This window comes from Artemia sp. Qi Xiang Cuo, chromosome 16, assembly GCF_049724085.1.
Source record: "Artemia sp. Qi Xiang Cuo chromosome 16, ASM4972408v1, whole genome shotgun sequence".
Taxonomy (NCBI): domain Eukaryota; kingdom Metazoa; phylum Arthropoda; class Branchiopoda; order Anostraca; family Artemiidae; genus Artemia; species Artemia sp. Qi Xiang Cuo.
The window spans coordinates 3,644,825-3,671,162 of NC_142809.1; the positions used below are offsets into that span (position 1 = coordinate 3,644,825).

The following is a 26,338-nucleotide window of genomic DNA, read 5'->3' on the forward strand; positions in this document are numbered from 1 at the left end:
TAAAAATTTTTTCGCGATTTTCAATTTGGTTTTCGAGCAAAGCATTCTACTGAGCATGCTTGTGCAGTTTTACTGAATTATCTTCACTCTGCCCTAGACTCCCTTTTGCTTTGTTTCTGGATGTTCGTAAAGCCTTTGATTCTTTAACCCACAGTGTTCTTCTATTTAAACTTTCTGATTTTGGCATAAGAGGTAGCGCGTTTTTTTGGTTCAAGTCTTTCATGTCTGGTAGAATAATTTTTGTTGATCCACTTTTTCGCTCACCATCAAGTGTTGACCAGGGGGTCCCTCAAGGGTCAGTTTTAGGGCCAGTACAGTTTTTAATTTATATAAATAACCTAATTTTTGCAGTTAGAAATAAAAACCTCTTTATTGCTGTCGTCTATGTCGTCCAACATTTCCCGTACTCATAACTATAGTTTGCATACCTCGGATTTTCTTGTTACCTTTGCCGATGACACTATTTGCCGATGATACCTTATTATTTCTGGGAGAACAGAGGATGAGGTTCGTACAAAGTTAGTGGACCTCTTCGAGAGAGTTTCAATTTGGTTTGATGCTAACTCTCTTGACTTAAATGTTTCTAAAACTAGTTTTTTAGTTTTTTCTCGTATATCTCAGGCTTGTCCTCAATTATCTGAAATTCATACATTCAAAGGCTTTATTAGTAGACCAAAGGATGGGCATGTCCGTTTCCTAGGTATCCTCCTAGATGAAAATTTATCTTTTAAACACCATATTGATTTGATTAAAATGAAGGTATGCAGAAACCTCGGTATTCTACGAAAACTAAAACATATATTTCCAGGACCAATTCTAAGAATCCTGTTTCATAGCTTAATTCATTCTTATGTTTCCGATTGCCCAGTCATATGGATGTCTACATTCACTTCTTTTCTCAACCCGCTTCTAAATACTTACGATAAAACTATTAGTTTTATCCAGGATGTAAATCGTTCGGAAACTAAACCGTTACTTGATATTGAAAAACTTTATATTCTTTCCTGAGCGTCTTTCACTTTTCTTCAGCTCCATGGTGATATTCCTAGGTCCCTTAGATTTACGTTTTCTTTTGTATCTGATCGGTCAAATCCGTAGTTCTCTAAATATCCAAATTCCCCATACACCAACAATAAGATCCGATTTCAATCCTCTTGTTGCGTGTCATTTGACATGGAACACCCTTCCCGATGCGGCTCCAGAATGCCACTCGTTTGGCACCTTTTAAAGACTAGTAAAAAAATATTTGTTTTCATGCGATTAATTGTCATTGCTTTTGCCAGAATAAATTTCTAATTTTTCCTTAATAAACTTTTCTATATAGTTTTTATTTATTTATATTTTCTTTACTTTTCCTTTTTTCTCTTCTTTCTGTAACTGTGAGTATTTCTCGTGGCTTATTTTTGTGTTTTGAATGGCTGGCAATAGTTTTTCATTTAATGTTTTTTTGTTTTTTTTTTTTTTTTTTTTTTTTTTTTTTTTTTTTTTTTTGTTTTTTTTTATCTTATTAAGTAATTGGCTATTGTGAGTTTGTGATCCGTATATACTCCCCTAATTACAGGCCAACGAGCCTTTGGGAGGACTAGCACAGTGTATTATTGTATGTCTATTGATTATGAACAAAATCTTATCTTAATTCCAATTAGTACTTCTCAGTAAAATTCTTGAAGTACGGAGGACAGCAAAGACATTTTTTACCCCCTGGACCCCTTTTAAGTCTGTTAATTGAAAACCACGATCTCCTAAGATTTTTCTTCTTTTTTTTCAAAATTATGAGGTTTTCGGGGCAATGTCGCATTTTCGTCAGGAAATTTATGCCTTCAAAGTAAAGCTTGTTAAGCTATTTGGTACCGTATATTTGTAGCTTATTTTTTCTGATTTTTCACTCACGTTTCTACCCTTTTTTTTTAATTTCGTACCCGTTGCTATCTGCATAACTTCAACTGCATCTGCACTGCAACTGCATTCAACTAAAAATTGAATCCATGTTTTTTCGTAATTTGTGAAAATCAATTATGAAAATAATATGTACTTAATCAATTTAATGAATCTGATTTTATTGGTTCTTTAATTGTTACTTGCTTGGTACTTTAAACATTATCTGGGTTTTTACTTTGCACCGTCATAAGGCTTCTGGGGCTGGTGCTGTAGACATTTTTTCGCTTTTTGTAATTTCAATTCGTGCTGGCGCGTATTTAGGATTTTGATTTAATGGAGAATACTAAACAAGCGAAAATAAAGACACAAACTCTTATGAAGACTGCAAGAAACTGGGGGGGGGGGAATCATATAAACTAGAGATTTTAGGTTCCTCCTACATCTGTGCTGTGGCTTGCATATACCTGTACCGCAGTAAGAATAATACCTACACGACGCCCGCATACGCGTATATTTCTAGATAATAAGAATTAGATAATGGAATTTACAATAAAAAGATTATAGAAACAAGAAATTCAGAATTTATATATAATAAGAATATCAATTAAATAATAATATCTAATATACTTTAAGACAATAAGTTTGTTACATAGTTTTCGCTAAGAATTATCCCAGGTTGGCCATATTGTAGAAAAACTGTGAAAACACGCATTAGTTCTAGTAAAGCACAATATTAAAATTATTCGTGATGAGCGTGGGTTAAGGGGGGGGGGGAAGTCTATGTTAGTTTTAAGTGGCTCTTTACTTTCAAATTATCCAAGTTTTTTAGTATATTTAATATAGATAAGAAACCAAGTACGGATAGTGATTTTAGACAGTTTATAATAAACAGACTTTAAGTTAAGAAGACTCAATATAGAGTGCTTGTAGATTTTATTAAGATTGTCAAAACGCCAACAATTTAGTTCTCATAAATATCCTGTATTCGTTCCTTGTGATAGGAAAGAGAAACATTTTTTAAGACATTTTAGCTTCATGCATATCATATAAAATTATAAGTTTTTTTTTATCCTGACTATGTGCCCTCACTTAAATTGGACAGTACTACGGACCTTGGCTCTGGCTTTCGGCCATTGTCCCTTTTGTCGCTCATCGCAATGGCTGGCAACTCGTGTACTCGCCCTCGCATGGCGTAATCATGATATTATTTTAACCGATTTTATGCAATTTAATTTTTTGTAGGGGGGGGGGGGGTCTATAGTCTTTTGCCATTTGCGAGGCTTCAAGGTTAGTAACTAAAAGTTTCACGTTTTTAGTGCTATTAATTTAGTAGTTTTTTTCAGTCCACAGACGGCCAGAAAGAAAAGGAAAACAAAAGCACACTGAATTTTCTGTATAGAGGCTAACTAAATACCAAAAAACCGCTTTGCCGACTCTTTAGCTAGCAAAAAAAACGGTTTTGTTGCCCCCCTCCGGGCCTTTTATACTTGTTATGTTGACGTCATGTCTCTGGTTTATATTGTTTTACTTGTCTTGCCAATGTCCGTTCTCATGGTTTCAAAATTATTTTTCGTATATTTTACGCATATATACGTAATTTATACGTTACGTATAATTATACGTTTTTCACGTATCTGCCATAGTTTATGTGCAAATTCAGTGAAAGGACAGAAAGATACACATACACTTGATACTATATGCTCGTAGATGGTTTAAAGCTAAATTTCTATATTTACAGCTACCCATTTATCAACGTGCGAAGACAGCGTTTCGCCTCCCTCAGAAATTGGATACGCCCATAATCATGGTTGGACCTGGCAGTGGTGTTGCGCCCTTTCTTGGTTTTCTACATCAAAGGGAGGAGCTTATAAAGGCCAACCCATCCCAGATAGTGGGTGCAAGTTGGTTATTTTTTGGATGTCGCCATGAAAACAAAGATTATTTGTACAGGTAAATGTTATGCGAAAAGGGGGGGGGGTAGCCTCTAAAAACGCATGTAAGTCTTAGAGTTAAAAAACGGTTTCTTAATAGTAATTATTGTTTTAAAAGAAATTAATTATAGGCCGTACAATAAGTTTGACAAATGTTGCAAAAAAAAATTGGTGATAAGAAGTACGTATGGCGGTTGCAAAAATAAATTCGGCGTACTGAGTCTAATAATTACAATTAGTTCATAATCTGTATTTTAATCTTAATTCTTCATTAAGCTTGAACAATGTGCCTAAAACTATCGAAATTGATCACCATCTAGTAAGATTATTTTCATTTCTTCCTCTTTTTGCCAATATTGTTAGCAAGCTTATTCAGCTATCATAGTCTTCTGTGTCGAGTATTTCTCCTTAAAAATACCTTTGGGGGGGGGGGGGGGGTTCGGAGACTAAATTTCTAGCAACTGTTTTGTAAGTTGTCTCTTAGGAAGGGGGTCCTCGGAGAGTCAGTTTTATTATTCTCGTAAATTCAATTATCAAATTAATAGGAGACGAAAAATGTTTATCCAAGTTCGTATTGCAATTTTTTCACAATCTCAGAAAAAAAATCGGCTTTGCTCGATAAGAATCGATTTTACTCAATATAAGAGCTGCATAAGAAACTCGGGAAAAAGAGAAAAGTGGTTAACAAAACTTAAATTTCTAAAAATTTGAGGATAGAAACTGAGGTTTAAGACCTTTGGAGACGTCTCTCGTAATTTAAGGGATGTGTTCATAATATCTTTTGTGGGTGGTTCAGCTCTTTAGGGATGAAGTAAGATCTTACATTTATTTCTCTGGAAAAATCTTTGTTTAGCCTTGTGTTGCGTCATTGTCAAGGCATTTTCAGACAGAGGATGAACCCATATATTTGAGTATCTGAATAGCCCTCAACCTCGCACGCATATCGTGTCTCTTTTTTGGCACGTGACATTTCAATTTTTTTTTAAGTTTGTATCCGTACTCATAGCTCCGAAATTCTTGTCCTTAAAGTTTTGCGTTTCTAGCTTATTTTCATTAAAATATTTTTGTCTATTTTTTTACAATAAATGGATTGGAACACAAGAAACATCTCAGTAATTTCTAGAAGAATATAAGTTTAACATGCGTCATTTCGTCACTATAAAATATCTTTGTCAGAACGACTAAATAATATTCAAGTAATTTTAGATTTTGTTTCATACAAATATTAAAAGAGGGAAAGCCAAGGAAAACTATTGCTTTCTTCCAAAGATTAATTGTAAATATGAACATTTTCAAAAGTCATTGAAAACTACAAAGTTTGGACTCGATCTTCTCCTCTGATTCCTTTTTCCACATCCACCCAAGGACTATGCGGTGCATCCCATAAATGTATGTTAAAACAAGCCTTTCAAAAGACTCATAAAAATACTCTAAAACACTTCTGCATTGAGACCGACGACAGAACCAAGACCGAATAGCTCATTTTGAAGGAATGTCAGTAACGCCATTATATAGGTATTAATATACAAGACCAAGGGCATATCCAGGAAGAGGGACTGGGGATTTTGACTCCCCTCCCCGAAAAAAAACCTATACTAGGTATAAGAACAAATAGCAGCACCATAATTCTTGTAAACGACAAAACGTTACAATCGTCAAAACTTTTCCTACCTTCACAAAAAACTTGTCTTTTTGAGTTCGGCAACTTGGAATATTCAAACGCTAACAGCAAATATCATATCGATATTTGAGGCCAACTTAGGCCAAATTGATTTAAGTCTGCTTTCTGAATAGTTTGGAATATTATCATCAAGGCGCTTGATTGACTCTTTACGGCTTTAGTTATGTGCCCTGCCAATAGGAATAATATCAAGAATTACAATAACTTGTTTTGTTCATCAAAAGTGAACAACTTTTGATGTTGTTGAATTTTGAATTATTGACTTTTGAATTGTCAACTTCCAGTATGATTCATAAAAAAAAACTCTGAATTTGGATTGAGGCCCACTACAGAACCAAGACCGAATAGATTGTTTTTTTAATGTCAGTTACGCCCTTATTTTGGAATTGATATACCAGGCCAAGGCCGTATCTAGGGAGGTGGACTAGGGAGATTGTCCCCCCCCCCCGAAAAAAATACTCTACTTGGCATAAGAATGAAAAGGGAAATGTTGAAATGCTGACAATGAATTGTGTTTAAACGCTTTAACGACAAAAGACAGGGTTTGTGTCGTCCTTCTGCCACTTCTGTTATTTTATCTTTGGTGGTCATTCCCTAGCAGTATTTTGGACTTCAATGGGAATTTTGATCTTGTGTTATCGCAGAGATGTAAACATTAGCTTTCGAATGAGCCCTTAATCTTCCCTGTATGTTTTTTCTAGTAACTCGGTCAAGCTACTACTATTATTACTACTAATGAGTCACTCCAGCACCAAGTCAGCTGAGGCCAACACAGCTGTGCCTGCCCTTTCTCCACCCCAATATATTCAATATATTGGAATGAGCCCTTAATCTTCTCTGTATGTTTTTTCTAGCAACTCGGTCAAGCTACTACTATTAATACTACTAATGAGTCACTCCAGCACCAAGCCATCTGACGCCAACACAGCTGCGCTTGCCCTTTCTCCACCCCAATATATTTAAAGTCTCACCCTTTATCCCATCCTATAAAGTTCCAGTTTCTTATAAAGCCTTCCTTATGACATCTTCCCACCGTATCTGGGAGTGGTATACCTTCCGCGGATCCACCTATCTTCATCCTCCATTCATAAAACGCAACGGAAATGTAACGAAAAACCCTGTCGGAAATTAGAGCTATTTTTAACATAACTTGTTAGTAGGTTCTGGCTCTGTTATATTTTTCAGGGGTTAGGGGCTAACATCTTTTTCCTCTCCTATAAAATTAGAAAAATGTTAATTTAAGCCCTGGCACCCTCTGGCACCGTTACTTATTCCTCTAGCGCTACTAGTGTAAGGTCTGGGGGTGCCGCTAGAGTACAGTTACGCGATAGAGTGGTCACAATGGTTCTACAGGCTCTTCCGCACCGATATTACAAACAGTTGGAGTATGACAAGTGTACTAACCGTGGGGAGAGGTAAGGGTCACACTATTTGGCCGAAGGTGCCACAGCCTGGGCCACCAATAATGCCTCTATAAATATATCTTTGGAGGGGGAACGGACCCTCCAGTCGCAACTACGATGACCATAATTCTCAATACTCTTTTCAGCCCCGCCAGGATTTGGGTAAAATAATATAATATAGTCGTAGCGAAATAACTCACTTTTCTTTTAATTACCAATGTCGGTTCCAACATTCTATCTATTATGACTTCTCAACATGAACTCTGAACACGAACTTTGAACTCTAAAAACGAACTAACTAATATATGAACACATAAAAAGAAAGGGTCGCCGAGGGTGTGGCCTAGTGTGACGCGGGCCAATCCAATGTATCAAACTCTAAAATTGAATTTTTAGTTCTCATAAATTAAATATCAGTGGACCAGGATCTATCACGCCCGTGTGGTGACTCACACAGAATCGTAACACAAAGCCAAATTATTTTCTCTTGCGAAATTATTGCCTTAGCGACAAGAGTTTTAGCTTGAAAATTACCATTACACTGTAGGTAAGACGAAGGAAAAAAGGAAAAGAGACTTATCTGAGGAAAAAGGGGCCACAAGCCTCAACACAGAGAGTCAGAGACCTTCGTTCTGAAATCGATGGTATTCCTTTTTACCTTCTTTTTCATCTACTTTTCTTCTGGTTCTGTCTTTTCTTTCTTTTTTTTTCTTTTTTTTTAGAGGTTGCGGGTGATATTCGTGGCATTTGATTTTTTTCTGAATAAAAATTAAATCCATAATCTACTTTTTCTTTCTGATCCCGTTAGATCTTTAAGGGTTATATACGATTCAAATATTTTAGAATATAGAAATACGAGATGTAGTAAAAAAATACTGTGAATGAACTTTTCACCAGCCACTGCTGATGTTACGGCCATTGCAAGTAATGCGTCCTATGGTGTGATCCCTTGAAATAACGGTTGATGAATTTAAGCAAGCTAAGGCTGAGTGGAGCTAGTTCAAAGTGGCTCATAAAATTTTTAATTGGTATTTGGCGATAATGTGGTGACTCTGAAGACTATTTACAAGTGCTATGAGCGTTTTCAAAGTGGAAATGAGTCGTTTAAAGACGAGAAATGTTCTGGACGTCATTTGACCTCAAAATCATACGAAAAGTGGCAAAAATGATTCGTTCTAACAGGTGATTGACTATTCGAGAGCTTTCGAAGAACTCAACATCACGTAGGGGTCTGTGCGATGGTTCCCTCATTTAAAAGTAAGCCAATGGTTTCCTCCTTCATCACGACAACGTGCCATACCGCATCTCACTTCTAATCCACCAGATTTTGGCCAAAAAAAGGTTTCAGTATTTCCACATCCGCCTTAGTCTCCCGATTTGGCACCGTGCGATTTTGGCTATTCCCGAAATAATCCGTGCTAAAAGGATAATGTTTTCATACTATTCCAGATATTGAGAGGCCACAATAGAGCAACTAAAGCCCTTCCGAAAGAAACCTTCCGGAAGCGTTTGTAATTGTGGAATCAACGTTGGAATTAGTGCATCGCTAGCCAAGGAGAGTACTTTGAAGGAGATAAATTCGAAATTGATGTAATATTATTACTTAATTGCTAATCAAATTATTGACCGTATTTTTTGTATGACGTCTCGTACGTGTTTTTTTAAGAAAAATAGCATCCTTTTTATTCTTAAATTAAATATCATCTTTTTAAGCACAAAAAGATTGCACAAAGAAAATTTTCAAAATATTGTGCAAATTCATTTAGGTTGCACTTTGAGATTTCTCATATGTCTACCTATTGGTCAACGTCTTTTAAATGTGTGTCTTCTTCTTTAGATCTGAATTGGAACGACTTCACGCATCAGGGGTGTTGACTCGATTCTATCAGGCGTTTTCCAAAGAGCCATCCACAGGACCTCGGTATGTGCAAGACATATTGCGATTATACAAGCGATCAATAGTGACACTTTTGCTCGATAAAGCTGCTGTATTTTACGTTTGTGGCGACGCTAAAGGAATGGCTAAGGATGTTTTTGAAACTATTGCTGATTCTATTGCAGAAGTAAAAGGTAAGCTCTACTATTTCATTCCTTTTCATAAAAACGAAAATTATAAAAGTAATTCAGAAACCAAGAAACAAGAATGATTTTCAGCCAGCGGAAAAGAAGCGAAAAGAAAAGACAAAGCAGATGACGGCTTGGCGAAGGTCCTTGCCGAAACCTTTGCTTTGCTTTTCCTTTCGCTTCTTTTGCATTGGCTAAAAATCTGGATTGGTTTCTTTTATTATATATATATATATATATATATATATATATATATATATATATATATATATATATATATATATATATATATATATATATATATATATATATATATATATATATATATATATATATATATATATATATATATATATATATATATATATATATATATATATATATATATATATATATATATATATATATATATATATGTGTGTGTGTGTGTGTGTGTGTGGATAATTTTGGAGACAACGCTGCCTTTCCATGACGATAAATAAAAGTTCAAATAGGGATAAAATCCTTTTAATAGACAGTGTTTCGCAAACGGTGATGGAAATTCACAAAAAATATCAGATATTTCGGTCACAAATGTAGTGACCGTCATCAGTAGTTAAACTGTTTTACTACTTTTACTACTGATGACGTTCACTGCATATGTGATCGAAATATCTAATATTTCTGTGAATTTTTATCCAAAAAATCGAGTAACCTTCAAGGCTGGGGTAGGCGTGAATACAGCAATGTTGATTGGAAATACAACCGGAATACTAACAAGTTCTTCTCTGGTTAGCAGTATCATCGTTTGTCATCATTTAATCTTGTTAAAAAGCTCCATGGTTAAGTACATAATAGAATACAAAAATATTCTGGAAATTTTTTTGTCATCATTGGATCTTGTTAAAAAGCTCCATGGCTAAGTACATAATAGAATACAAAAATATTCTGTAAATTTTTTTGTCATCATTGGATCTTGTTAAAAAGCTCCATGGTTAAGTACATAATAGAATACAAAAATATTCTGGAAATTTTTTTCTCCACTTGATTGGCGTATTAGAATAAAAACGAGAAAAAATCCAAATCATAAAAATTGTTTTCAAATGTTTCCACGATTTATTTCTCAGTGATTTGATCTCCGAATGGCTCATTTGGTGAGCCTATCTCCAGGCTCGAAAGATTTGTATGTTGTTTGTCTTTTCTTTCTTTAATTTTTTATACCGGAGTTCAGAAACCTGACCAATATCCTATCCCAGGCACGTACGCAGGAAGTTGTTTCGGGGGGGGGGGGGGGCCCGCAAATCCTTCAAACCCATTATTCTGTGAGAAAAATCAGAAAATTATGGGAAAATCAAAAAAATCGTGAGATTTCGGGGGGGGCGGGGCCCGGAGCCCCCTCCCCCCCTGCGTATGTCCCTGTCCTATCCTACGACTTTCTTGTTCGGAAATTCAAACTTATTCCTGATACTGATATAGTATTTTCATTATATTTAATTACTATCAAAAGAACCAGTTTCATCAACTTTTGTCGCCTCCCTCTGATCACTCTTTGGCCCTCGTCAGGGACCGACTCGGGCCTTTAGCCCTCGCAAATATAGCCTGATGTCACTTTCCCCTGCTGGCTTTGCTCGACGAGAACCCATCAGACAGAATTTAACTTTTAGATCTTTTTAGTGGCTTTAAATTACGCCCGGGGTTTTTAAATAAAATCAGCTTTTATAATGGTGGGTTATTTTTATCTTAAGGAGTAAGCACTAGCACGATTGGCTTATGAAAACGTGTCAAAGATGTAAATAATTGAAATTAAAGCGCACTTGTTACCAAGGAACTAATTTCTGAGATCACAAAATTGCGAAGAAAGGAGAAAACGAGCCATGATAAAAAATGCCATGATTATAATGCCATATAAATATAAAATTGCGAAGAAAGGAGAAAACGAGCCATGATAAAAAATGCCATGATTATAATGCCATATAAATATAAAATTGCGAAGAAAGGAGACAACGAGGACAATATACAGCCAGTGAAAAAATTATGCCAATATTTCGTACAAGACCTCCGCTTAACCGTCCTCAGTGCAGAATAAAACTTATAAAAATATAAAAAACCAAACCTTAAAACAACACGAAACTAAAATAAGATGACCCTTTCTGAGTAACGGTGAAAGGGTAACTGAATAAAAAAAAAACAAGTGAAATGGTATTTCACAATTTCATCGTACGCAAAGCACTCTTAAAGGCTTATCGCTTTCCAGGTAGATTATTATCAGAGATTTTATTTGAATTGTGTTGTGCAATAAGTTGTTCATATATTATACTATCTGAATTTAGGATGTGATAATTGTGAATCTCACATCCATTCTCCCTTTATACATTCCGTGTGGCTTGAATTTTGAGGTTTATTAGGGCTTTTGTTAAAGTGTGATATGTGACTTAGAGAAACTTTTTTTTTATACAATAGATCAGATACACTTACTGGGTAATCGCTGAAAAAAACCTTCCCCTGGGTCCCATAGTTTATTCTTTCTAGCTGCCATCTACCTTTACTTTGCTGTCTTGATGGCCTTATGGCCCTCATTCTGTATAATTAATTACGGAAACTCATTTGTCGTTGAAAGATGGGTCGCTTTTCGAAGTTAAATACATACAATTTTATTTGGGTAATATGAATTAATATCCTAAATTATATAATTAGTGTTATATTTTCTAGGGTTAATAACAGGTAGTCCTAATTACCTCACCACTCACTACCCTAGAATGTGGTCAGGTCGGGGAGAAGATTCAGAATTTTGTTTAAAAAATCCTAGGGTCAATTGCAGTTATCCGTTAGTTTTTAAATAATAGCCATGAAAAAGACATTTTAGTAGCAGAAAATAAATGAGTAATTTAAGCGCATATCTAAAATTGAGCTTATAATTTAATATAGTGTTAATTTAATTACGTTAGCTTTTATTAAGTTTTCCTCAGAAGCGCTTTCAGGTTGAATCAATAATAAACAAACTTTGGATTTTTTCATTAATTATGGTTAGGATTTTTATATAAAAAACAAGGGTAGAAATCAAGTGTTTTGGTGCCTCAATCTCCTTAAAATCTCAGAAGGAGGAAGCCTTTTGTACAATTTTACACCATTGCTTGCCATTATTCATTATATTTGTAATAACGGTTATGCAGAGAAAATTGGGGGGTTCCACTACAGCTGCTGGAGGGCTGCTGCATTGAATTTGGAAGTCAAGATGCGTTGTTAAGCCACAAACTAGCGATTCTGAAATTCGTAAATATAAAAAAAGGTAACCACCGTCAAATAGATAATTTGCATATAAGACCTCAAACTGTTGTAAAGTCAGAGAGAGAACAATTTTGCATATATTTATATTATTAGTTAATATTTTTCAAATATCAATAATGGAAGAATTATTTTCAGTAAGTTCCAAAGCGTTAAACAATCCAAAAGGCAGGCCACTGTAAATAGATAGTTAATAAGTTAATCCTGAACGAAAACTGCTTTATTTACAAACAGTCCGAAAATAATACTTATTGAATAAGAAATCAGTCCTAATTGGGTTTGGCTAAGTTTGAAAAATATTAGTAACCCCTCCGGAAAATTATTGTGAATTCCCCCTCCCCCCTCCGTCTGAAAAACTCGTAGAGCCATCAAAGTTTGTTCTCAATCTATAGAATGCTTGTAGTCAAATTTGTTGGTATCTCAAGATTGACCTTGATAATGTGTATCTTAAGGCACGAGTAGATAAATTCTCTTCGCCAGAAAGTTTAGTTCTTTTTCCTCTTGAATCGAATAAATTTTTGCATGCAGATTTATTGTAACAGTATTTATTAGTATTAGTATTATTATCTAGTATCTGTATATCAGGGGTGTCCCGAAGGCGTGGGGGGCAAGGAGGGGTGCGCCGCCCCCTAACGGTTTTGGCAATCGGTAAAATTTTCGTCGAAGGCAAAAATTTCGGCTGACATTTTGCAAAATCGGCCGAAATTTGGCAAAATTCATGATTTCTGCAGAAAATTCGGCATAAATCAGGTAAAGATTCGGTAAAATTTACAAAGATCGCCCCCCAACAAAATGAGCCTCGGTCCGCCCCTGCTTTATATTATTATATTTATATATTTAACAGTATTTATTAGTATTTATTGTTTTGTAGGTCTTGATATGCAAGAAGCAAGAGCAACTATAGGGAAGTTGCAGCTGGAGAAGAGGTATCTTCAGGATGTGTGGAGTTAAAATTATATTGTTACCTTTTGTTAATTGTTTTAATATAATGACACATTTTTGAAGTTTACTGCCTTAAGTAGAGTGTAGTTGGTATATTTAAACATAATGTTCAGAAAATTATTGGGAGGAGCGGTGACTGTTTTACAGTCAATTGATTTAGAAGTCTAGGTTGGGTGGGTGGAGGCTGGCATTTAAAAAATTGTTGCTGTTTTTATTTGTTTTTTTTTTTGGTACTATCCCATTATGCGGGCCTCTCGGGTTAATCACTATAGAGTAGGCAATAATAGCAAGGTTTTCATTGCGTATACGATATTAAACTGTGTTTTTTGGGGTTTAGGGGGGAGGTACCCAGGTTTAGGTTAGGTATTTAATATATGCAAGACTTTACCCCCCACCCCCTAATGTGCAAATATATAGCACAAATTTGTTTATAAACTTTTGTATATTCATCCTATTTTATTTTATTTCATTAACATTAACCAAACTTCACTTTTTAGAGAGACCCGCATAATGGGATAGTACCGTTTTTTTTTTCATTTGCTTGTTTTTCTGGATTGTTATTGATCGGAGGTTCGATTCCATTTGATAAATTTCTTTAATTTCGTACAATTAGTTATTGCTGCCCATCTTATTATTCCTTCCTTTAAATAAGTCCTAAGGCCAGGTAGACCTGGGTAGAAATTATTGAAGAAGCAGAAATTCGTTGAAAAGAAAAAGAGAATGACCTTCAGCCAGTGAAACAGAAACGGCGGGAGTAGAACAGATATTTTGGCAAGAATCACTGCTAAACCGTCTTCAGCCCTAGTATTCTTTGTTTTTGTTTAGTTTTTCAATTTCTTTTCAATTATTTTTTTTTATTTTTAGCAAGAAGGGGGTTGGCTGACCTTCAATCTCTTTTTAATTTTAGAAATAGTAAAAAAAACTTTAAATTTTAATTGAATAACCCTCTCTCCAGCAAGTTTCTACGACAGCTCCTTCTATAAGAAGTGGCTCGGTGAAGAACGTATTGAAGTCATATCATCATTTACTTAGACAGTGCTATTGCGCTGCCTATGAAAGGCGTGGCTCGCCTTTTTTCAAATGGTCAAACAAAATCGATAAACATAAACTTTTAATACCTTTAAAATTCTATGAACAATAAAAGAATAAACATGCAAACATTTCTTTGCAATCAAATGTCAAAAGATGATCACATCAACTCATTGTTTCCTCCATTCAGTGTTCTTTAATTTGTTTTATTATATTTCATTTGATAGCGCACTCTTCTCTTTAGTTTGAAGCAGTACTTTTGTTTTTGCCAGTTTCTGGTAGTTCTATTTTGAACTCGCTCTTTACGCTAAAGTTTGACTCTTTGTCACAACTCTATTTTTTAAAACAATAACAACTTTAGCGTAAAGAGCGAGGCATTGAGGAGGGGACCGCCCCTTTCATATACGGAATAATTTCTATTCGTTTTAAGTTTTAATGTTACTCCTTACTTTCAGTTAAAAAAAATGTTTTTTAAATTTAGTTTTTGAACGTTTTTCAGCTAATGAAGATCCAAATTTGGCTCACGTACATGAAAAATTAAAACAAAATTTACGTATTAATTTTGGCAGATTTATTCCGTATATGAAGGGTGGTCTCCTCTCCCATACCGATTTCTGTAAACTAAGGCTGCAGGAATCTTTAAAAAAGTTGTCTATTTTATTTAAGCTGCCTTCGTGCTTCAGTAGACGATATTAAAAAAAATTGGGACAAACATTCTCCGTGTAGCGTAAGGAGCAAGGTATTGAGGAGGGGGCAACCCTTCATATATGGAATAATTTCTGTTTGTTTTTCAAATAATGCCGATAAATCTGGCTCACTCTGTGAAATAAATCCCTTCCCCTCACGGAAAACTCCTCCATGGAAATTTTCCCCAACATAAAGTTCACCCCCCCCCCGTCAAATTCCCTCTAGGCAGTTTCATCCTCGTTGAGAATCCCCCCTCCCTGGCTTGCGGACGATTCAGCCTGAAAAATTCTCCTTAGCATTCTTTCATTTTAATAAGACTGTAATCTCTAATCGGTTTCTCAATCACTCCAGAAATGCCCCCTCCCGTAAAAATTATTTCCCGGAAATCAAAACACGCGGAAAAAAGCTTATGGATAATTCCCACGGAACATCTCCACATGAAAAATGTGGAATAGAGAATGTAAGACAATTAAAAAAGATCATAAAGTAATTCTGTCAAATTCCCCCAGTGTAACATTTCCCTGGAATATCCCCCAAGGAAGATTCTCCGTATAGAAATCCACCCCAGGCACACTCCCCCCCCCCCCCTAAAAAAAATGTTTGTATTCTTCCCGATAACAAATACTATACGTAAACAATGGGTAAATTTCATAACTTACAGGCCTCTCCCCACGGACTGTGGGGGGTTGTTTTACACCTAAAGACATAATTATTTGATCTTTAAGTATACTGAACAAAATGTCTATCTTAAAATTTTCATCAGATTATTTTGGGGAAAACTAGGCTTGGGAGGGGCCCAGTTACCCTCCAATCTTCTTGGTCACCCAGAAAGGTCACCAGTTGCACTCAAATGTAGATAGTCATGCAGATCAAGGTGGCAAACTATGAATAGTGTTTCGTATTAATAGTAATCCAAACAAAAAAATTATATTTAGAAGCAATATATACACAAAAAGAATCTCATACATATATTGGACATGGTACTGATTAGCTACTCGTTAATGACATTACCTGATTTTGTCCAATTTATTTTTCTGAATAAATTATAAGTTTGTTTGTCGTATCTGTTTGCAAAATTTATATTCTTGTTTTATGTATATAAGAACAATAGCATTGTTTCCTTTTTAGATGTCTACAATCCCAGTTGCCGTCCAATCTTTTTGGTCACTTAAAAAGGCACTTGAACTTTTAAGTTCCGTTCGAATGCACCTTCTCCCGATCTTCTAGGACCATTATTTCGATACAATAACCCCTGGGAAAAAAAAAGCTTTGCAGATAGGAGCTTGAAACTTCTACCATAGGTTTCTCTGGTACGCTGAAGCTGACAGTGTGATTTTCATTAAGATCCCTTTAATTTTAGGGGGAGATTGCCCCCTATTTCAAAAATCAGGCAAAGTTTCTCTGATGGGTAACACTAAACTTGATGAATCTTATATATCTAGAATCAGACTAATAAGCTGATTCTTTTGATGTATCTATTGATATTAAAATTCCGTTTTTTTAGTTCCGGTTACAATTGAGCAGAGTCGCTCCTTATTTACAGTTCGTTACCACGAACTGTTTGGTTCAGTAATTTCTTAGACCACACTGCTTTTACATTTACGAAAAAATAAACAAGAAAAACGGGTTTTAATTTTTATAAAGTAGTGAATACAATAAAAATAAACATTTAATTAAACAAAAATACTCCCAATATTTCGGCCCTACGTCCGGGAGCCTTTCTCAACGGAAAAAAAGAGAAAATGAAAGAAAAAATGTTCTTTTTATAAAACTTGACTTAAATCAAAATAAAACATACTAAACAGTAAACACATAAAGAGAAAGAAAAAAAAATAAAAGAAAAAATATAAATAAATAGGAAACAAAACTCACATATTAAATAAACACTGTCATGTACTGGCGTATAAACAAAATCAAATGTCTATAATGATTCAAACTCGCCTCCCCACAGTATATAAATGGAAATCTATCAGAAAATGAAGAATGTATTTATACTTAAACCAAAACAATAAAGGTCAGCTAACCCCTGGCCCATAACCCCTAATTAAATCTCACAAGTTCATTAACCAATTTTGAATTATAAATTGAACGGATTCGTTGGCTTGCAAGCTTAGCTGTAGTTCGTTTAATTTTTCCAGCATATAACCCATTCTGACCTTTGTTCGCAAGGTCATCTTTCGTTTCAGAACTATTATTAAAATCAGTACTGGTTGAATATCTTACCTGCTTTTTAATTACACTATTATAAATTGAATTGATCCTAAATTCCCCTTCATCTCTATTGATACTAATACCCCCATATATTATCTTTTTTATTTCTATAATTTCCCTGAAACTTTGTAAAAGTCCTAAAGACGTATATTCTATTTTTGTTTGATCTAATAAAATACTGTGATGAGGAAAATTATAAACATGTTCTGCAACAGCTGACTCAAACGTTTCCGGTGTTTTATTTTGTTTTAGAGAGGAATTTATGGCATTCTTGTGTTGCAGTAGCCCCACACATCTGTTGTGTTCTTCCCACATAAAATTTACCACAAGAGCATGGAATTTTGTATACTCCCTTTTGCATATATCTCGGATTAAAACCCGTTTTTCTTGTTTATTTTTTCGTAAATGGAAAAGCAGTATGGTCTAAGAAATTATGTAACCAAACAGTTCGTTACCACGAACTGTTTGGTTCAATCGGTATAACACAAGTCTGCTTTTACTTTATGAAAATTCAATTTTACTCTATCCTCTGGATAGCGTAGTGAAGATATCATATTTTAATTGGTGTGTTTTGAGCGTATAGACCCCAGCTTTTTGGTTGGGTGTGTTCCACGATAGAGGACAGCCAGCAGGTACTATATCAAGGTTTTGACGGGGCTTTGATTTCTAATATAACTACCGCTCAGCTATAGCCATTTACGTGCACTCCTACTCAGACAAACTTTCCATCATGGGGCTAGGGAATATTGTTAAATTCTACCAAAGTTTGATAGTAGTTGGCAGGTGTTATCCTGGATCCAATATATTTCACATAGCCTTAGGCTACAGGTGTTAGTCTATAATGGGAGTCTAACACCTATTATCATTTAACGCAATAAGGTGGGCTACTCTTTACCGGTGCCGTTACATATTTTTTGTCAACAGTGGTATTTTGCAAGATCCGTAGAGTTTTAATAACTGGCACTTCACAGAATACGAGCTTGATTGAGGTTTTTAAAAAATTATATGCTAAAACTTACCGAGATCCTGGCCGGTGAAAGACTATCAAGAACTTGATAAATTAGTATTCTATTTTCTTCAAACTAATCATGGAGTTTTATGCTCCCCAGAAAGCTTCTTCCTTGTTTTTATTAATTTTTTTAAGGTTGATTTTGTGTTTTCAGTAAAGTATTGGTTTTTAAAATAGTACAGATATTGCAAAATACCAGAGTAGGTTTAATTAGGCTAGCTTCGTAGATGTGTCTTGCATAGTCTGCAAAACAATAATTTTTGCTTGTTTTAACTTTCAACTTTGCTGTTTACTTTTGTAAGAAAAACTGCGTTTTTAAATTAATCTGTAAGCTGTAAGTTTTGATAAACTTAACCCGGTAAATTTCTTGGTTTAAAATCAAAATCTAATAAAGCTAGAAAATCTGGCATCACTTCATTGGTTTCCAATTTCTAGTCAAAAGTTAAAAATAAATCTAATTAGTTCAGATAAGTTAGGTATCATCTCAAACATTCTGGTATATTCAGCCCAATAGTTACCCAACCTTGTTAATTATTTCCCAAATTACATCCCGCCACATTGATTTAGGCGAACCGGCCAACTCTTTCAGGGAAAGATTACACAGTGTCGAATACCATTTCTTGTTTGTGTTAATCTTTGGAAACAATCTTTTTGAGTTGCCACTTTCTTTAGTATCAAATTGCTTTGTTAAAAAAAAATATACAGCCATAACAAAACAATTTCAGCGTTCTTGTGAAGGCAAAAAAGCTGTCACTTGTAAAAAGCGAGCCATGTATTCTAAAGCTAACATTAATGTTTGTCTTTTTATTCACATTCAACTGTTTTATAACAGTTTCATAGTTTGAAATTACATTGCCCAACATATGCAGATTGCCTTTTCTACAAGCATAATGCAAGGCTGTTTCGTCCCTGTTACCAAACTTCAAATTTCGGGTTGGCTCCATTTTCTAGCAACCGGCGACAGGGCTGTCAGTGCTGGAGTTGTCTGAAATAATTACCTAGAAACTTCAGAGGAGACTCATTAGATTGAAAATTCTAGTGCACTTTTCAAGAACTACAACAGATTAGAGGGAAACCATCCCCCCTCCTTTTGCACTCCTTTTTGCTGCCCTCCCTTAAAGACGTCTGATACAAATTTTCATAATAAAATTTTCGCTCTAGCTAACTAAGAGCAGAGCTCGTTTTGTCAGCATAGAACATGAGATAAAAATTTACACTTCAAAGTAATACATCTTAGGACAAAAGGACAAATCAAGATAACTAGCAGCAAAAGACAAAAAAGAAGAATGAGCAGAGAAAAAAAATCCTGAGTCTCCAAAAAGTATAATGGTATTAAGGTGAAACTTTCAGGGAGTATTGAGGGGGTAATTGAACTAGATCAAAACCCACTCTATAACTCAAAACACAATATCTCGGGAGTAGCTTAGAGCATTGAATTGAAATTTTCAGGTTATGTTGAGAGGAATGTTTAACTAGCCAAGGCACTATCTGTGCCCTATTGCTACTGCTGCTACTACTAGTAGTGATAAATGCTCTCTCTTAGTTTAGTACATAAATCTGGTTGTAACTTTTTTTTTTCAGTTTGGTACAAAAGTCAGAATGTGACTGTCAATTTTTGTTATCTGCCAAAATTGATCGTTAAATTCTAAAATATGTGCAAATAAAACTGTATAATAGTCAGAATACAGTAGATAAAATATTTTATTGATAAAAGCTCGTTCATATTTCAATAATACCATAGACACGTTAAAAAACAATACATAGGTAAGTTACACACACTAGCAAAGTAATAATCAACATTGAATAAAACAAGGTCAGTTAATAGTGTCAAATTAACAAACATTCCAATACTGAATGGTTAAATCCCATTTTCATTAAATATCTTCCAAATGAAAACTATCTAAATACTTTTTGTAGTAGGTTTGTTAATATATTGTGGTGATATTCCACAGTCATTTTATTTACATTTTGGCATAAAATTTGTAATTCCTGTTGCAGCTTTTTACGACCCCCTTCCATACTTTTTTATAAGTTTTCAATTTTTATTTACTTAATTTTTATATAACCTTATTTTAGCTACTTGTACGAATCTCCCACGCCTCTGAAATACATTTATACGTACGACCCTTTTTGTGTGTTCTTATTTTTGTCAATTCAAACACATTTATGACTTTCCATTGTGCTGTAAAGATTTCCAGAAAACTAAAGGATTTCTTTTAAATTTGCATTTAAAGAAATAAAATGAAGGATATTGTATTTTAGGCTCGCTCTAATATAAATGAGAAACATTTCTTTGTGGAAAATGCAAAAAAAAAACCACTAGCTTTTCTAGGCTAATAAAATCATGATATAGGCCTACATGTTTAGCTTTATAAACTACCAATATTTCTTGAGACTGGACGGGGGTTTACGGCATTTCTCAAACGAATCTTAATGTTTCAATCAAATATGTGAAGAGAGCTAGGATGCTCGAAATACCCAAAAAGTACTGTTGAATATCACCTCACTGATCGTTCAAACTAAAAAGACTAGCGACCCTACATAACCTTTTTTTTTACGAAACAAATTGTGTTCCCATCTACTTTTCTCCTGTATAATTATCAATGTGACAGTATTGAGGGCAATTAATGAATGCAACATCACATATTAATTTGAGTACAAATTATGACGAATATGAACGATCGAACGATACGTTTACTGAAGCTTATCGTTTATGTTCCTTGGGGAAAATGCAATTTTACAATAATCCAAAAGCTGAAACTTGTACCAAAAGGGCAAGATATTTATGTTATTGGATTTATTAGTTTTAGATCTATTCATTCACCAATCCAGAATTATGATATTAATTATACCTTTTCTCAAATAATTAACTAGACTGTCTATAACCAGGCCAGGATTTTCCAATAGGCCTGGCCCACTAGGCCCGGGCCTAGGGGCGCACAATGATAGGGGATGCAATAAATTGTCATTGAGTGATTTTTTTTATTAATAAAACCTGGGCTGATGTGATTTATCGTCAAAGTGCCAGGAACACTCCGCCGCCGCACTGCCCATTCACAGAAAAGTGATTTTCAAATAGCACAGGAATTCCATGGCAGCTGAGAGTCCGGCATCTCTCTTTCATTACTTTTGGCTCATCAGTTGCATTTCTGTTCAGTGCTTCCACTATCCCCGAATTTTCGTGGAATTTCCCCGAAAATCTCGGAGCGCCAAACGCAGCGCCAAAAAACGATATATTATCTAAATATTTGACTGTTTAAATATTTGTTTCTGTAAAGTGATGCTATATGGAGGTACTTTCGTTTTTAGTTATTTCAATGGAGTAAACTGAAGGCCACCTTTTTGGTTTGAACAATCTGTTGATAACTTTACAATACAAGCGCGATAACAACTTATAAATGATAAAACGACTGACAGCTTAACGACACTTATGTAAATAGGGACACCACTATAACGAGGTAGAAAAATAGCCTATAATAGGAACTCCTCACAAACATTAGTATAATTAAATTAACATTTAGTAAAAGAAAAGTATATATTTATCGTTAGTTAAATTAATGATATAGATTATAAAATATTCATTTATGTATAGATATTAGAAAGCGATATATTGTAAAAACAGTAATCTTTTCATCATAATTATTGTATTACTATGATTATTGAATTTCTAATTATTTTTAATTTATTATGAATTAACTAGACAAGAATTAGGATTCCAATTTTCTTGGATCATAATAGGACAAGAACTACAGATAATGTGGATTGACATAGATATAACTTATAGTACAATGTAATACATGCTGTTTATCAACATTACAAGTCAGTTATCTCAATAAATAAGCTAGAATTAATAAAACTTTTTTGTACCGTATTTTAACTTATATATTTTTGTATGAGTCCTTACTCGTTCATCAAACTTTTTTTTTAATCTTCAAGGCTATTTCATAGTGGTATTTCTCAAAGTACGTTACGTTCTACGGAGCCCCTGGGCTCCGCACCAAGCCCATCTTGTTCTGTGAAGCCATTGGGAGTCCTTAAGTAAAGTCCTGGTTCTCTGCGAAAATCCTGGGATTTCATGAACTAATTTAATAGTAGGCTTTTCATGCAAGTGTTGCTCAAATGAATAGTTTTACCTAATCAATATGACCAGGGAAAATATTTAAAATAGCGTACAGGGGTTCAACGTTTAATATTATTATTGACATTAATACTATTTGGATATTATTATTTTTGGAACTTTTTCGGGTATCCAGCGGCCAAAAAAAGTTCCGAGTCCCGTGTCTTAAAGTAAAATGAACTAGTTTTTTTTTTTTTAAGACGAAAAAAAGAAAGACCTGTCATCGACTACTGCAACGACATTTCAGGGTCAATTTTACAGGGGGGGGGGGGGGGTGGAGTTTTGCAAAGATTAGAAACAATATTCTGAAAAAAAATCTTTACATGTGTGTTCTATGAAAGGATTGCATTGAGATCAAGAGCGTATTTTGGATCCTATCAAGCGTATTTTGACCCTATCAAGTTCTTATGGAAGACTTTGATAACGGTCATATTTAATTAGTTTACATAATTATCGGTTGCGAGAAGATTAGTAGAGTCAATTTATTTATCTGACATCTTAACTTGAAAAAATTGTAGGCCAAACTGGAAACAAGAAAAGTTAAAACATACTTCTAGACCGGTAAGCAGGCACGGGTTTGTTGGGAGATGGAAAATTCAAACAAAAAGTTTAAAAAGGTTAATAATTCGAATATACCAAACAAAGGGGAAATAAAGAAATGTCGGCTGTGTTTGACAGTCCCTCTCTTCTCATGTCCACTTCTAGACTTAGGACCAGAGTATACTCAACTTCTATTGGAGGAAAATAATCTGTTTTTCATTTGTTTAATCTAATTTTTTAACAAGGGGGAAATGGGTAAGCGAAAATAGTCATTACAAAATGAAAAATAAGTTGGAAGTGATAAAAAGGTAAAGAAATATGCGGTAGCCTTGGAAGTTATAAATATAGCCATAATCTTTAACAAGAACGTAAAAAAAAAGGATTGGAACAGGACGGAGAAATAAGATGAAGAAATGTACAATGCGAGAACTTTACATATATTAGTAACAAAGTGTAATATTAAATAATGTTAACCTTAACTGGCGTTAGAACTAAAACAGAACGGTAAATCGTTAATTTTAACCAAGAGGTAAGCTTTGACAAGATTCTTTAAACTTTGTACACCTTAAAAAGTATCCAAACCCCCACTTTTTAATTTTAACTTTGCTCATTGCCACACCTAAAGGCCTTATCAGAGATTTTCACACTTGAAGGATAGTTACAAAGGATGAAGGATGCTGTTCTCAAAGGGACGATCCGCAGGAACGTACATGTTCCTTCACACTTTGATTCTCTTAATCACGTGGGCCTGTTGACCCTCTCTTCGAGACAACTTACTGAAGAGTTTTTTGTAATTATCTCAGGAGCATCATCAAAAATGTCAAATATGACCTTAGAGCGTAACAATGACGTCATAATGTGAAGTTATGTGACGTCAACAATGACGTAATGATGTCATCTGAATGACATATATCTCACTTTGAAAAATTTTGATCATGTACATTTTCAGCTTTGATTTCAAATGACTAATTCTGAGAAACTCCCAAGAAATCTCTTCTTCGATTTGTCGCGATACAAAGCTCTACAAGTATCATCGTTTTCTATAAAATGATCAATTTAAAGCTTAGTTTTCGCAAAACCTCAAAGTTCTGATTTTGGAAGGTTGATAAAAAAAAACAATGCTTTTCATATAAAAATGGTTTAACACTAAGCACATATCAAGTTTAACATGTTTATTTCTCTCGGGTTTTGGTGCTATTATGAAAAAGGATTTTTACTAGTGACCTGAGAGCCACTTCCACCATGAAGTTTTCTAGACAGGGGAGGGGGGCAATCGGTATCAAGACCTTTATTTTTACCAAGATTTAAATGGGACCATCTTCTCAATTGCCAATTTTATACTTATTTAATATCTACTTGTTTCCCAGGGACCCATTGACACCCCCTTCGCTGATACTTCGGCCCCCCTCAAGCCAATAATTGCATGCAAATCAGCCATGACTTTACAACAAAATAATTTACAAAACCAACAAATAAAACCAAACTGAAATTGTACATAGGCCGTTCTAAAAAACCAAAAGAAAAGACACCAGGTACTATATTACAAAAATATAACCCTTGACAAAAGGAAATTAAAATAAATAGAAGAATAATTTTAGAAGTTAAAACAATTTTGAAAATAAGCCACTGTGTCGATCATGACTCTAGTTTGTCATGTATTGCATCAAATATTGAGGATTTACAACGTTGGAGCAATTTTTTGACTTAAAACAATAATTCTGCGCGCCAACTGCTTGAAACCAATTTTTTATTTTCTTTTTTTTAGAAAGACAGTAAACAATAACAGCAACGTTAAGTCTATCGAATTTTAACAATTCTTGAGACATATTTTCCAAAAACCAAACATAAAAACAACTGTTATTTGACGCTTAAGTTAATAGTTACCTTTAAAAACGTTAAGAACTTTTGGTACAAGTGGCAACAGTGCAAATTTTCTATAAATCATTTAATAAATTTTTAAATTTACTTAATTATTCTAACACCTTTCGCCAAGGTAAACAAAATAAAAACTTTGTACTTTCAAGTTAGAACACGATCACTATGGCAAGTTACTCTCCCACATACAAGACATGATTATCAATAAAAACACTTAAATGTCAAGGTACACAAAACCGGATACAATTTATAACTTCAAATAAAAATACAAACTTTCCGTTCATTAAACAATAAAAGGCCCTGAGCGATTTGTCCAACAGTTTGAGGAACTATTTATGAGGTAGTGATTATGTGATTGGCTAGTCTGAACGGTAAAAATCCAATAAACCCTTACACGGCCGTCCGTTGTCAAAAGTACTAATTTTCAACTTTAAAAACTTAATTTTTAAGTTGGTTCTCCTTTTTTAAACTAACGAAGTAGCTGATTATTCTTTTACTTTTCCAACTTTGTTCATCTCGCATTTCCTACTTCCTCCACCCTTCTCTGTCTTCCTTTCTCTCTCCCCCATCGGCTTTGCTTTCCCAAACCCAAAGGGTTTGCTGCCCTTTCAAGCCCCATTGTGTCCTTTTCCTATCGAGTGCCAGCTAAATCCAGTTTTGAGCTGAAGTCCGATTTTTGTTCTTTAAATTGTATGGAAACTATAATTATCAGATAAACTAAAAAAAAGTTTTAAGCTCCTTTCCGGTCTGATATCATCCATGGTTTAGTCAATTTGAAAATCCTTCTTTGCAAGAATTTATCCAAAAAAATTTTCGAGGAGGGGGGGGGAATTACAAGAAAAAAAACTTTAAAAAACACATAAAAAATGTGTTTATATTCCTTTTTGTTGCGTTTTTACGAGTCGAGGAAACATTCGAGGGGGAGGGGTCAAACCCCTTAATTCTCCCTGGATACGGCCTCACTTCTTTGTTAAAAGAAGAGATGACTTTTTGTCCGCTTTTTTTTAGCTGATTACCAAAATTCCTTTCAATATATAAGTACTTTTGGTACGCGACAACCGTGTAAAGGTAGAAGGACTGATTAATGGTAGACAGGTTTTATGTTGCTATTGGTGTTTGTGAGCTGGGTGTTGAGCCCCCACTTGCTGCGGACAAATCGAACCCAGAATTGGGTTGCTCCTTTCTAAGCCGACAACGTTGCGGATCTGAAAAAAAAGAAGAAAAGATGAGTATAATTGGCTACCGATGATATTAAATCTGCTTAATCGTAAAATGAGTTGTTCAGAAGCCAAACCAACCAAGGTCTGTTTTACCCTGTTTTATTTTTAGCTCCGCAGTTTTTAATTGGCTCTTAAATCACTTTCAGAAAGACATCCCTAAATACAAAAAATAATGGCAAATATCATAAAACTATTTCAACTTGAATTGACTTGAATTAAATAGCTTTTTTTTAACCCCGGCAAGAAAAATCGAACCTCTACATAAACGTAAATATAATTTGTAACCAAACGCTAGTCAACAGGGTTTGTCGCTTATTAGTATTTTTAAGAGTTATATTATATTATTTATTTAAATTTGCTTTGCTTTTTTCTCCTCCCTTTATTTCTTCCTTATGATCTTTTCAATTCACAACTTTTCTAAAAGTCAAATTCTAAAATATTGCTTTGGTACTTCAATAGTAATTCATTTCTTTTTCTCTTGTTTGTGCCA

General features: G+C 34.4%; 2 protein-coding genes across 7 annotated transcripts in view; one reads left to right on the forward strand and one right to left on the reverse strand.

Annotated features, from left to right (window-relative positions):
* LOC148942486 (methionine synthase reductase-like) overlaps positions 1 to 13,222 on the forward strand; it is a 166,197-nt gene extending 152,975 nt beyond the window's left edge. For all 5 annotated transcript variants that reach the window (XM_089102487.1, XM_089102489.1, XM_089102490.1 and 2 more), the window contains 3 exons: positions 3,617 to 3,828; positions 8,731 to 8,963; positions 13,090 to 13,222. In XM_089102487.1, coding sequence (XP_088958613.1) covers positions 3,617 to 3,828; positions 8,731 to 8,963; positions 13,090 to 13,169 — 525 coding nt within the window. In that variant the 3' untranslated portion in view covers positions 13,170 to 13,222. The remainder of the gene's footprint in view (positions 1 to 3,616; positions 3,829 to 8,730; positions 8,964 to 13,089) is intronic.
* A 6,559-nt stretch (positions 13,223 to 19,781) lies between these two features.
* Positions 19,782 to 26,338, reverse strand: part of LOC148942487 (transforming growth factor beta receptor type 3-like) — a 246,130-nt gene continuing 239,573 nt past the window's right edge. For both annotated transcript variants that reach the window (XM_089102668.1, XM_089102667.1), the window contains exon 14: positions 19,782 to 25,833. In XM_089102668.1, coding sequence (XP_088958794.1) covers positions 25,727 to 25,833 — 107 coding nt within the window. In that variant the 3' untranslated portion in view covers positions 19,782 to 25,726. The remainder of the gene's footprint in view (positions 25,834 to 26,338) is intronic.